General features: G+C 42.5%; 1 protein-coding gene across 1 annotated transcript in view; it reads right to left on the bottom strand.

Moving 5' to 3' along the window:
* The window catches only part of LOC124038390 (aspartate aminotransferase, cytoplasmic-like), a 28,789-nt gene extending 15,589 nt beyond the window's left edge, over window positions 1–13,200 (bottom strand). The window contains exon 1 of the mRNA XM_046354222.1: window positions 12,785–13,200. Within this exon, the coding sequence (XP_046210178.1) occupies window positions 12,785–12,893 (109 nt within the window). The 5' untranslated portion in view covers window positions 12,894–13,200. The remainder of the gene's footprint in view (window positions 1–12,784) is intronic.
* Between the last annotated feature and the right edge of the window lie 410 nt (window positions 13,201–13,610).

Genomic DNA, 13,610 nt, shown 5'->3' with positions numbered 1-13,610 from the left:
TACTGACTTCTCATGCCCACACATTCACACAGCCATATGCACACACACAAACAGACACAGAAACAGATGCACATACACACACAGACACACACACATGTCCTGCTACGCACACACTGTCTGTCTCACTTCCCAGCCGACAGAGATGGTGACTTTGTCCTTGAGACGTACTCCCCATTCTCTCCCAAATCTCTAGTCAGTTTGGACCAAGCTCAGACAGTCTGTGTTTAAAATACCATAGACATATTGTCTTTACCCTAAATCTGACTAGGACTACACATTTATTGATTATGACTTTATACATTCTAATCAATTCCATACAATTATGTTTCAGGGCTGAATATTCTAATCATTAAATTAACAGACAATTCTCACCTATCACTAGATGTGTCAAGCTTATAGAGACATACCCCAAGAGACTTGCAGCTGTAATTGCTGCAAAAGGTGGCTCTACAAAGTATTGATTTTGGGGTTGAATAATTATGAACGCTCAAGTTCATTTTTTTGTATTATTTCTTGTTTGTTTCACAATAAAAAATGGTTTATCTTCAAAGTGATAGGCAAGTTGTGTAAATCAAATGATACAAACCCCCCCCAAAATAAATTTGAATTCCAGGTTGTAAGGCAACAAATTAGGAAAAATGCCAAGGGGGGGGTTGAATACTTTCGCAAGCCACTGTAACGTAACAAAATGTGAAAAAGTAAAGGGGTCTGAATGCACAGTATACTTTCCGAATGCACTTTATAGTATCCTACAGCAGTAATTCCCAAACTGTGGTGGTGCAAAGGGTCGGAACTCAGTCCGGCTTTCAACTTACTACTGAAAGTTGCAATAGTAGAATGCTCAAGGTGCAATTTCATTGGGTAGTGCATCAGCAGTTTTCCTCAAGTCATGTCAGTCATTGCAGACCTTAGAGAGCTACAGTTGAAGTCGGAAGTTTACATACACCTTAGCCAAATACATTTAAACTCAGTTTTTCGCAAATCCTGACATTTAATCCGAGTAAACATTCCCTGTCTTAGGTCAGTTAGGGTCACCACTTTATTGTAAGAATGTGAAATGTCAGAATAATAGTAAAGAGAATGATTTATTTCAGCTTTTATTTCTTTCATCACATTCCCAGTGGGTCAGAAGTTTACATACACTCAATTAGTATTTGGTAGCATTGCATTTAAATTGTTTAACTTGGGTCAAACACTTCGGATAGCCTTCCACAAGCTTCCCACAATAAGTTGGGTGAATTTTGGCCCATTCCTCCTGACAGAGCTGGTGCAACTAAGTCAGGTTTGTAGGCATCCTTACTCACACACACTTTTCAGTTCTGCCTACAGATGTTCTATACGATTGAGGTCAGGGCTTTGTGATGGCCACTCTAATACCTTGACTTTGTTGTCCATAAGCCATATTGCCACAACTTTGGAGGTATGCTTGGGGTCATTGTCCATTTGGAAGAACCATTTGCGACCAAGCTTTAACTTCCTGACTGATGTCTTGAGATGTTGCTTCAATATGTCCATTTAATTTTCCATCCTCATGATGCCACCCATTTTTTAAGTGCACCAGTCCCTCCTGCAGCAAAGCACCCCCACAACATGATGCTGCTACCCCCGTGCTTCACAGTTGGGATGGTGTTCTTCGGCTTGCAAGCATCCCCCTTTTCCTCCAAACATAACGATGGTCATTATGGCCAAACAGTTCTATTTTTATTTCATCAGACCGGAGGACATTTCTCCAAAAAGTACGAACTTTGTCCCCATGTGTAGTTGCAAACCGTAGTCTGGCTTTTTTATGGCAGTTTTGGAGCAGTGGCTTCTTCCTTGCTGAGCGGCCATTCAGGTTATGTCGATATAGGACTCGTTTTACTGTGGATATAGATACTTGTGTACCTGTTTCCTCCAGCATCTTCACAGGGTCCTTTGCTGTTGTTCTGGGATTGTTTTGCACTTTACGCACTAAAGTACGTTCATCTCTAGGAGACAGAATGCGTCTCCTTCCTGAGCGGTACGACAGCTGCATGGTCCCATGGTGTTTATACTTGCGTACTATTGTTTGTACAGATGAACGTGGTACCTTCAAGCATTTGGAAATTGCTCCCAAGGATGAACTAGACTTGTGGAGGTCTACAATTTATTGTCTGAGTGTCACGCCTTGGTCATTGTATTTTGTGTTTTGTTATATGTTTGGGTAGGTCAGGGTGTGACATGGGTTTATATGTTGTTTTTCGTATTGGGGTTTGTAGTATTTGGGATCGCGGCTAATTAGGGGTGTTGTATAGGCTTGGCTGCCTGAGGCGATTCTCAATTGGAGTCAGGTGCTTTTCGTTGTCTCTGATTGGGAACCGTATTTAGGTAGCCTGAGTTCGCTTTGTATTTTGTGGGTGTTTGTTCCTGTCTCTGTGTTGTAGTCACCAGATAGGCTGTAATTAGTTTCACGTTTCGTTTGTTGTTTTCTTATATCAGTTATTTCATGTACTGCGATACTTTCATTAAAGTCATGAGTAACCTACACGCTGCATTTCGGTCTGACTCTCTTCTTACAACAGACGAACGACGTTACACTGAGGTCTTGGCTGATTTCTTTTGAATTCCCATGAAGTCAAGCAAAGAGGCACTGAGTTTGAAGGTAGGCCTTGAAATACATCCACAGGTACACCTTCAAGTGACTCAAATGATGTCAATTAGCCTATCAGAAGCTTGTAATGCAATGGTATCATTTTCTGAAATTTCCCAAGCTGTTTAAAGGCACATTCAACTTCGTGTATGTAAACTTCTGACCCACTGGAATTGTGATACAGTGAATTATAAGTGAAATAATCAGTCTGTAAACAATTGTTGGAAAAATGACTTGTGTCAAGCACAAAGTAGATGTCCTAACTGACTTGCCAAAACTATAGTTTGTGAACAAGAAATTTGTTGAGTGGTTGAAAAACGAGTTTTAATGACTCCAACCTAAGTGTCTGTAAACAAGTTTTAATGACTCCAACCTAAGTGTATGTAAACTCCCGACTTCAACTGTATTTATAATTTGTCAGAAATGTCCAGACAACTAACCCATGTCAGCTAACGTTTTTTTAGTCACTCAAATATCACATGAACACATAAGGAATTAGCTTTAAAACTGCAACACTTTCTCTGCACCCCATGACAAACGTTCATTTATCTGCATGTCCAGCCATGTTCTTTTCAGGACAACCAGGGCTACAAGTAGAACACAAAATAATTTGACATAAACAGTTACATTCATGAGTTTTATTGACAAACGTCAACAAGAACAAAATAAGATCCTGCAAAGCAAAAACCTGATAAAAATGTATCTATATAAATGCAGTAAGTACAGAAATTGTTTGGTCAGTGGGAAATGTATGTCCAACTAGTCCGTGACAATTGTGTGGAGTTTGGAGTTTGTGGCAGCAACTGTGAGCTTATTACAGTATTATTATGCTAAGTAGAAGAACCCCTTACCTTTTAACGACTCTTGTATAGCTTGTGAGTGTCGTAGAGCAAAACATGTTACATATGCGAGTTCGTGAGAGTCTCAGATTTTCATAGATCGCTTTGTAGCTCAAACCATTCTGACTCTACAGATGATTTTGTAAAAAGACCCGGCCCTGGGCCCCTTCGAGACCCTTGTCTCACAAACATTGCTCTAGCTCAGCCCATGTTAACCACACAGAGTAATGGTTGGTACCCAACGGATGCAAAAGAAATAGATAAACACACAATGTTTAAAAGGGGTTAGAGGTCCTAAATCACAATGGCACGATGGTAGGACTCATTGTGTTAAAATGGCAAAATAAAGCCTCCATCCCATGGCAAAATGTATGGAATTGCAGGAAATAAGCTTTAAAACTGCTCAATTTTCTCTCTGCCAACCAGAGGGGTGTGAACAGTTTGTTTCATGAACAGTGCTTGTGCCAATAGAAATAGACGTGTTATACCTACAGTTTACAACAGAATTCTATAGTAAGTACTTTAGTATTCTATAGTAAACTGAAGTATTTTTTTTAAGTGGGTGGTGGTCAACTCTGCAAAGTTTTTTTTTTAATAGTTTTAACGGATCAGGCCACAACCTGATGAATGTCAAAGACTGTGGCTGTGCACTTTCCTCTGCTGTCAGAGTAAACAGTGTTGTTGAGCTAAAGGGGAGAGGGCACTCCTGTCTACAGACTCTTACCTACTCAACTATTATAGTCTGTAAACTGTCTGAAAACATACTTCCACATCTACTTTCTAAAAGAGCCCGACTAACTGTATAATTTGTGACTGAAGTTCAAGAGAAGGGACATGGGTCTATCTGCTCTATGAGCATGTAAACACATGGTGTAGCATATGTACATATGTCAGTTATTTTCAGCCAGCTGACCACAGTACCAGTCTAATGTTAGTCTGCTACAGGAAGGAATTAATGGGCCGTAGGCCTGACCTGTGCTAATCAGGGAAATTCAAACGGTTCTGACCTGCACTGCAGAGAGAGAGCAGGGGGGGGGGAGCAAACGCAGTGTCACCATACAACAGGTTTACACGTTGAGCATTCTGACAGCGTCCTTGCACAAAATAGTAAGCAGCATCATCTGGATATGTATGCAACAAAAGTTCAACATTCACATTCTGATACCATTTCTGTTTGTAAATGGGTATACCCTCTTGGGTTCTCAAGAGCTAGTTTAGGCACTGATCCAACAACATCCATCCTTTCCTCCTTTCAAGTATTCCTCATTGATATGATTGGATTGGTCAAAGCTATGTGTCACGCCTTGGTCATTGTATTTTGTGTTTTCGTTATATTATTTGGTCAGGCCAGGGTGTGACATGGGTTTATGTTGTTGTATTTTGTATTGGGGTTTTGTAATTATTGGGATTGCGGTTGAGTAGGGGTGTTGTATAGGCTTGGCTGCCTGAGGCGGTTCTCAATCAGAGTCAGATGATTCTCGTTGTCTCTGATTGGGAACCGTATTTAGGTAGCCGGGGTTCACTGTGTATTTCGTGGGTGATTGTTCCTGTCTCTGTGTAGTTTCACCAGATAGGCTATAATTAGGTTTCACGTTCCGTTTGTTGTTTTGTATTTTGTATCGTTATTTCATGTGTCACTTTTTCTATTAAAGTCATGAGTAACCACTACGCTGCATTTCGGTCCGACTCTCTTTTGACAAATGAAGAACGCCGTAACAGAATCACCCACCACACACGGACCGAGTGGCGTGGAAACAGGCAGCGACAGCTGGAGCAGCAAAAGGAGGATGAATTATTCGGAGAATGGACATGGGAAGACGTGTTGGATGGTAAAGGTTCTTACACTTGGGAGGAGACACTGGCCGGAAGAGATCGCCTCCCATGGGAACAGGTGGAGGCACTAAGGAGAGCAGAGACAGCCGGAGATAGGAGCCGACGATACGAGGGAACACTGTTGGCAAGGAAGCCCGAAAAGCAGCCCAAAAAAATGATTGGGGGGGGGCTTAAAGAGAGTATGGCTATGCCAGGTAGGAGACCTGCGCAAACTCCCTGTGCTTACCGGGGGGCTAGAGAGACCGGGCAGGCACCGTGTTATGCTATGGAGCGCACTGTGTTTCCAGTGCGGGTGCATAGCCCGGTGCGGCACATACCAGCCCTTCGTATTGGCCGGGCTAGAGTGGGCATCGAGCCAGGTAAGGTTGGGCAGGCTCGGTGCTCAAGAGCTCCAGTGCGCCTGCACGGTCCGGTCTATCCAGAGCCAACTCTCCTTGTTTATCGTGAGGAGCCAAGAAGAAGTCCAGAACCAGAGCCAGGGTTAGAGGTGAGCGAAGCAGAGACTGTGAAGGAGTTAATGGGGAAAGTGGAGGAGAGAGTAATGAGGGAGTTGCTTGCATGGTGCTATAGGTACGATATTCGTCCGACGGAGTTTGTCTGGGATTTAATGGCACCTGGGTCAGCGCTCCATACTCGACCTGAGGTGCGTGTTAGTCGGCTGGTGAAAAATGTGCCAGCCTCACGCACCAGGCCTCCTGTGTACCTACCTAGCCTTGCACGTCCTGTGCCAGTCCTGCTCTCAGGCTCTCCAGTACACCTTCACGGTCCAGTCCATCCTGTGCCACCTTCACACACCAGTCCTCCGGTAGTAGCTCCCCGCACCAGGCTTCCTGTGCGTGTCCTCGATCCTGTAGCACCAGTTCCAGCACCACGCACCAGGCCGTCAGTGCGCCTCGCCTGTTCAGCACAGCCAGAGCCTTCCTTCCCTCCTGCGCTACTGGAGTCTCCTGTCTGTTCAGCGCTATCAGAGCCTTCCTTCCCTCCTGCGCTGTCGGAGTCTCCTGCCTGTTCAGCGCTATCAGAGCCTTCCTCCTCTACAGCGTTGCCGGAGCCTCCTGCCTGTTCGGAGCAGCCTGAGCTGTCAGTCTGCAGGGAGCTGTCAGTCTGCATGAAGCTTCCAGATCTGCCAGTCTGCAAAGAGCTGTCAGTCTGCAAGGAGCTGTCAGTCTGCAAGGAGCTGTCAGTCTGCAGGGTGCTGTCAGCCTGCATGGAGCAGTCAGAGCTGTCAGTCTGCATGAAGCAGCCAGAGCTGTCAGTCTGCATAAAGCAGCCAGAGCTGCCAGTCTGCATAAAGCAGCCAGAGCTGCCAGTCTGCAAAGAGCTGTCAGTCTGCAAGGAGCTGTCAGCCTGCATAGAGCAGCTAGATCCGCCAGTCAGCCATGATCTTCTAGATCCACCAGTCAGCCATGATCTTCTAGATCTGCCAGTCAACCAGATTCTTCCAGATCTGCCAGTCAACCAGTCTCTTCCAGATCTGCCAGTCTGCATAGAGCAGCTAGATCTGCCAGTCAGCCATGATCTTCTAGATCTGCCAGTCAACCAGATTCTACCAGATCTGCCAGTCAACCAGATTCTACCAGATCTGCCAGTCAACCAGAATCTTCCAGATCTGCTAGTCAACCTGAATTTTCCAGATCCGCCAGCCAGCCAGGATCTACCGGAGCCTACTACCTACCTGAGCTTCATCTCAGTACTGAGCTTCATCTCAGTACTGGGCTTCCTCTCAGTACTGGGCTTTCTCTCAGTACTGGGCTGCCCCTCAGTTCCGGGCTGCCCCTCAGTCCCGAGCTGCCCCTCAGTCCCGAGCTGCCCCTCAGTCCCGAGCTGCCCCTCAGTCCCGAGCATCCCCTCAGTCCCGAGCTGCCTCAGTCACGAGCTGCTCCTCAGTTCAGTGGGGTTCTGGGTGAGGACTATTAGGCCATGGTCGGCGGCGAGGGTGGATTATCCCTGGACGCGAAGGGGAGGAACTATGACTTTAATGGAGTGGGGTCCACGTCCCGAGCCGGAACCGCCACCATGGACAGACGCCCACCCGGACCCTCCCTATGGTTTTGAGGTGCGTCCGGGAGTCCGCACCTTAGGGGGGGGGGGGGGGGTTCTGTCACGCCTTGGTCATTGTATTTTGTGTTTTCGTTATATTATTTGGTCAGGCCAGGGTGTGACATGGGTTTATGTTGTTGTATTTCGTATTGGGGTTTTGTAATTATTGGGATTGCGGTTGAGTAGGGGTGTTGTATAGGCTTGGCTGCCTGAGGCGGTTCTCAATCAGAGTCAGGTGATTCTTGTTGTCTCTGATTGGGAATCGTATTTATGTAGCCGGGGTTCACTGTGTATTTCGTGGGTGATTGTTCCTGTCTCTGTGTAGTTTCACCAGATAGGCTGTAATTAGGTTTCACGTTCCGTTTGTTGTTTTGTATTTTGTATCGTTATTTCATGTGTCACTTTTTCTATTAAAGTCATGAGTAACCACTACGCTGCATTTTGGTCCGACTCTCTTTTGACAAACGAAGAACTCCGTTACACTATGGCCGTCATTGTACATAAGAATTTGTTCTTAACTGACTTGCCTAGTTAAATAAAAATAAAAACATTACATGTAGTGGAATGCTTGCTTACACCCATCCAATCATGTTAGCGATTACTTCAGGTAAGGCATTGAGGCATACATTTACAGGTCCTTCAGAAAGTATTCACACACCTGGACTTTTTCCACATTTTGTTGTGTTACAAAGTGGGATTAAACATGTTTTGATTGTTATTTTTTTGTCAATGATCTAGCCAAAATACTATGTAATGTCAAAGTGGAAGAATAATTCTAACATTTGTAAAAAAAAAAATGTATGAAAAATAAAACACTATCTTGATTAGATAAGTATTCAACACCCTGAGTCAATACATGTTAAAGTCACATTTGGCAGCAATTACAGCTGTGAGTGTCACGCCTTGGTCATTGTATCTTGTTTTTTGTTATATGTTTGGGTAGGCCAGGGTGTGACATGGGTTTATATGTTGTGTTTCGTATTGGGGTTTGTATTAATTGGGATTGTGTATTATTAGGGGTGTGTCTAGTTAGGCTTGGCTGCCTGAGGCGATTCCCAATTGAAGTCAGCTGATTCTCGTTGTCTCGGATTGGGAACCGTATTTAGGTAGCCTGAGTGCGCGTTGTATTTTGTGGGTGATTGTACCTGTCTCTGTGTTAGTCACCAGATAGGCTGTAATTAGTTCACGTTCCGTTTGTTGTTTTCTTCTTCAGTTATTTCATGTACCGCATTTATCTTTATTAAAGTCATGAGTAACCTACACGCTGCATTTCGGTCTGACTCTCTTCATACAACAGACGAACGACGTTACAGTGAGTCTTTCTGGGTAAGTCTCTAAGAGCTTTCCACACCTGGATCGTGCAACATTTGCCTATTATTTTCTAAATTCTTCAAATGGTTGTTGATTATTGCTGGACAACCATTTTCAGGTCTTGCCATAGATTTATTTTCAAGCAGATTTAAGTCAAAACTATTAAATCGACGACTCAACAACATTCACTGTCTTCTTGGTAAGCAATTCCATTGTATACAGTACTTGTGTGTAAGGTTATTGTCCTGCTGAAAGCTGAATTAATCTCCCAGTATCTGGTGGAAAGCAGACTGAAACAGATTTTCCTATAGGATTTTGACTGTGCTTAGCTCCATTTTGTAATGAAATCTCAGGGAGAAAAAGGTGTAGATTCACACGCAGCAGGTGTTTAATTCACCTTCACAGAAGGCAGGAATCGTGGTCACAGGCAGGCAATGGTCATACACAGGTAGGCAAACACACAGGTGAATCAAAACTAAGACTGAAGTTAATAACTGGTTCTCACAAACGAGCTAGGAAAAGGCTTAGTAGAGTCAAAATGAACAATACCTCAAAAGGCACAAACAGAATGAACTGAACTAAATAAGGAGCTGATGAGACCAGGTGAGTAACTAACACAGGTGAAATCAATGAACAAAAATGACAGACAGGGCTACGTTTCAAGAACATAATGAAACAGAACACAAGGTTGACTAAGAAAATAAATACAGAACCTTACACATTTCCTTTATTTTTTATGCTGTCCTTAATGATTACAAGCATACCCATAACATGATGCAGCCACCACAATGCTTGAAAATATGGGAGAGTGGTACTAAGTAATGTGTTCTATTGGATTTGCCCCATACATAATTATTATAATAATAGTATATGCCATTCAGCAGACACTTTAAGTGTCTTACACTCATGAGTGCATACATTTTACATATGGGTGGCCCCAGCGGGAATCGAAGCCACAAAACACTTTGTATTCAGTACAAAAGATTAATTGCCTTGCCACATTTTTTGCAGTATTACTTTAGTGCATTTTGAAAACAGGATGCATGTTTTGGAATATTTATATACTGTACAGGCTTCCTTCTTTTCACTCTGTCAATTAGCTTAGTATTGTGGAGTAACTACAATGTTGTTGATCCATCCTCAGTTTTCTCCTATCACAACCATTAAACTCTGTAACTGTTTTAAAGTCACCATTGACCTCATGGTGAAAATACCTAAGCTGTTTATTCCCCTCTGGCAACTGAGTTAGGATGAAGCCTGTATCTTTGTAGTGACTGGGTGTATTGATACACCATCCAAAGAGTAATTAACAACTTCACCATGCTCAAAGGGATATTCAATGTCTGTTTATTTTTTATTTTTTTATCCATCTATCAATAGGTGCTCTTCTTTGCGAGGCATTGGAAAACCTATCTGGTCTTTGTGGTTGAATCTGTGCTTGAAATTCACTGCTCGACTGAGAGACCTTACCGATAATTGTATGTGCGTGGTACCGAGATGAGGTAAACACTGAGGTAAACATTGCACACAGAGTGAGTCCATGCAACCTATTATTTGACTTGTTAAGCAACATTTTACTTCTGAATGTATTTAAGCACGCCATAACAAAAGGGTTGAATACTTATTGACTCAAGGCATTTCAGCTTTTCATTTTTAATTCATTTCTAAAAAGATGATTCTACTTTGACATTATGGGGCATGTCACATTCTGACCTTAGTTATTTTATTATGTCTTTGTTTTAGTATGGTCAGGGCGTGAGTTGGGTGGGTTGTCTATGTTCCTTTTTCTATGATTTGCTATTTCTGTGTTTGGCCTGGTATGGTTCTCAATCAGAGGCAGCTGTCAATCGTTGTCCCTGATTGAGAACCATATTTAGATAGCCTGTTTTCTATTGTGTTTTGTTGGGTGATTATTTTCTGTTTTCTGGTGTGTGTCTGCACCAGCCAGAACTGTTTTCGGTTGTCGGTTTATTGTTTTTGTTCAGTGTTCAAGTTCTTTATTAAAAGATATGGACACAAACCACCCTGCACCTTGGTCCTCACCTTCTTCCACCATCCACGACCGTTACAGGGCATTGTGTGTAAGCCAGCAACAAAACAATGTAAATGTAAGCCATTTTAAATTCAGGCTGTAACACAACTAAATGTGGAAAAAGTCAAGGGGTATGAATACTTTCTGAAATAACTGTAGAGTGTTCCAATAGGACCCTAATCCACCACCGTTTTTCCATCTCTTATGAGTTGTAATAGAGGGTTAAACACCATGTGACAACAACAGAGCTTTGGCCAGTTCTCTGGCGTAGCTCTGCTCAAATGTAGCGCAATGCAAATCCTTTAGTGCGGAGAGGCCAAGCAAGCAGTCAGAGATCACACATGGAGATTTCAGCCTTTGCGCTGCAGTGTTAAATAATAATAACGCACTCAAAGATCCAGTCAGAAGAATGGTAATGTGTGAGTGCACTGCACTGTGTGACTAAATGGAAATTTGGGTTGTGTGACAATAAGAAAGGGGAGGGACGGGGGTGTATTCTGTCTACAGTCTCTCATAGGAGGATCGTAGAGAGAGTGAATTTGAGTGAATTACTTCATGATTACGGTCAATTTATCTTAACTTACAGTGATATGACCATGACTCATTGATCTCCAGCTACAACTACCGGCATGTTCCAGTCTGTTCCAGTCCTCCTTACTGCAGTGACAGAGCCACTTCTTTGGGTGACTGCCAACGACAGGTTATATAGGCCTTGCTAGGCTATCTAGGGATTCTGAACAATCAGCACGGAAAGCCAAGGACATCATGCTATCCTGATTGATTGGTTAGGTGAAAAGGTTTCAACACATAGAACAGATCCAGTCTGTCACAACATTGATGGAGAATGCAAAAAGGTGACACTTTACTTGACACCCAGTGTCATAACACGTTATGACACAGTCAAACATGTCATAGAAGCTGACATAACTTGCCATAACCTGTTATAATATGGTCATAACACTGTCATGACATAGATTTAGACTTGTTGTGATATATTGCATGCTTTTATGGCTGGTTATGACACCTACATAAGTGTCAAAACCCAAAACCTACCACACAAGGCAAAGCATTCCATTATACCACAGCTTGTGTCAACAGTATGATTCTGTTGTAAAAATAAAATAAAAATGACCATGTTAAAGTATCATTGCAATTGTGCAAACATTGATGTCAGACATGCGCCTACCTCAATGCTCTGCTGATGACGACTGGGATGAATGCAGGAGCAGATTTCAGGAGCAGGACAAGACATCCTCTTTTTGACTGATGACCCTTTTTGACTGATGACTGATATGGGCATGTACATTATAGGCCTACCTGGCTTATACGATTATGATGGTCATAATGCTTCTTGACAATGTCATAAAGTGTATTTTCTTAGTTCAAGTACATTGACACAGGATGGTCATAATGCTTCTTGACAGTGCCATAAAGTGTATTTTCTACAAGTTAATTAAAATACGATGAAAAAAACATGACTGTAAAGAATTTATTACAACAAAAACAAAGGATCTAAGTGACAGACTTTCAAATGAAAGGAAACTTCTTGGCAGGGAAAACACTCATTTGAATAAATGTAGGTTTTGACACTCTGATGTAGGTGTCATAACCAGCCATAAAATAACGCAATAGGTCACACCAGGTGTTGCTTAATATATATATATGCAATGACAGTGTTATAACCATATTGTGACATGTTATGACAAGTTATGTCAGCTGTTACGACATGGTTAAGACCGTCTTATGACACTGGGTGTCAAGTAAAGTGTTACTGTTTTCAAACAGGGCCCTGCAACACATTTCAGATGATGGACTAGTTATAAAGGGATTAGCTATGGTATACTAAACAATCATTGTAAATAATAATTTATTCTTAATTGACTTGCCTAGTTAAATATAGATTACATAACATTTAAAAATAAACACTAAGTTAGCTGCTAACGTTAGCTAGCTAGTTAGCCACGGTTGAACGGTTCGCTAGTAAATGAACTATGCGATTATTAATGGTGCAGGAAATCGGACAGGCAGCAGGTGCATTGTTATCGCAGTGGAACTCTGTGATCCAAATGTTAGCTAGCTTGCTTACTTCATCCCAGCGATTGACGCATCATCATCTCTTACCTCCAACTCCGAGGTTCACCTTCTTGGGGTTCGCGTCCTCTTTAAAATCATTCGACAGCTTGAATACAGCCACTGGGGTGGCTTGGGGAACCTCTCCGAATAACGACATAATGACGACTATTACCAAGGAAGGGTGTTAGACAAAGCGTTAAACAAACCGGGCACAAACCGCTGTGTAAAGTGCTACAGGACGAGATAGGAAAATACTTTCACCTTCAATTTGGATGGATTTGAGGTCGTCCCTAGTTAGCACAGCCACAAACTCATAAACCCCGCCTATTTCTACAATTGCTCTTCTCAATACAATTTGATTTTAAACTTAAACCTAACATTAACCCTAACCACACTGATAACAATTGCCTAACCCTAACCTTAAATGATATCCAAATATCTAATTGTTGTTATAATTTTTACGACATTGCCAATTTTGACTTTGTAGCTTTGCCATCTAGTGGAAAACGTGGATTTGGCCAATGGAGAATGAATGGAGAATGGGTGTGAAAGATTTCACCAATAGAAATCGAAAGTAAGCAGTTGACCCAAAAATTAGCCAATCCTAGCAACGATTGAATGGGGTCAATGGGTGCAATATTGTGACGTAAGTTGACAGCTGGCGCCAATGACTAGCCTCCATTGGAGATTGACAAATTACTATGCAAATCTCGGTCGCTGAATATGAAAGAGCGGCGTTGTAGTGAGGCATTGGGATTTCCCTGCAAAAATTGTCTGACATCTTATAAATAGCCTAAATGTTATGGCATACGAGTAGTTTTGCAGGTTTCCAAAGCCTCATAACATCCATAGTTAAGCATTCTGCCTATAACAC

This window comes from Oncorhynchus gorbuscha, linkage group LG06 (assembly GCF_021184085.1).
Source record: "Oncorhynchus gorbuscha isolate QuinsamMale2020 ecotype Even-year linkage group LG06, OgorEven_v1.0, whole genome shotgun sequence".
Taxonomy (NCBI): domain Eukaryota; kingdom Metazoa; phylum Chordata; class Actinopteri; order Salmoniformes; family Salmonidae; genus Oncorhynchus; species Oncorhynchus gorbuscha.
Note: the sequence above shows the minus strand (reverse complement) of the source record. Positions and strands in the feature narration are given on the sequence as shown.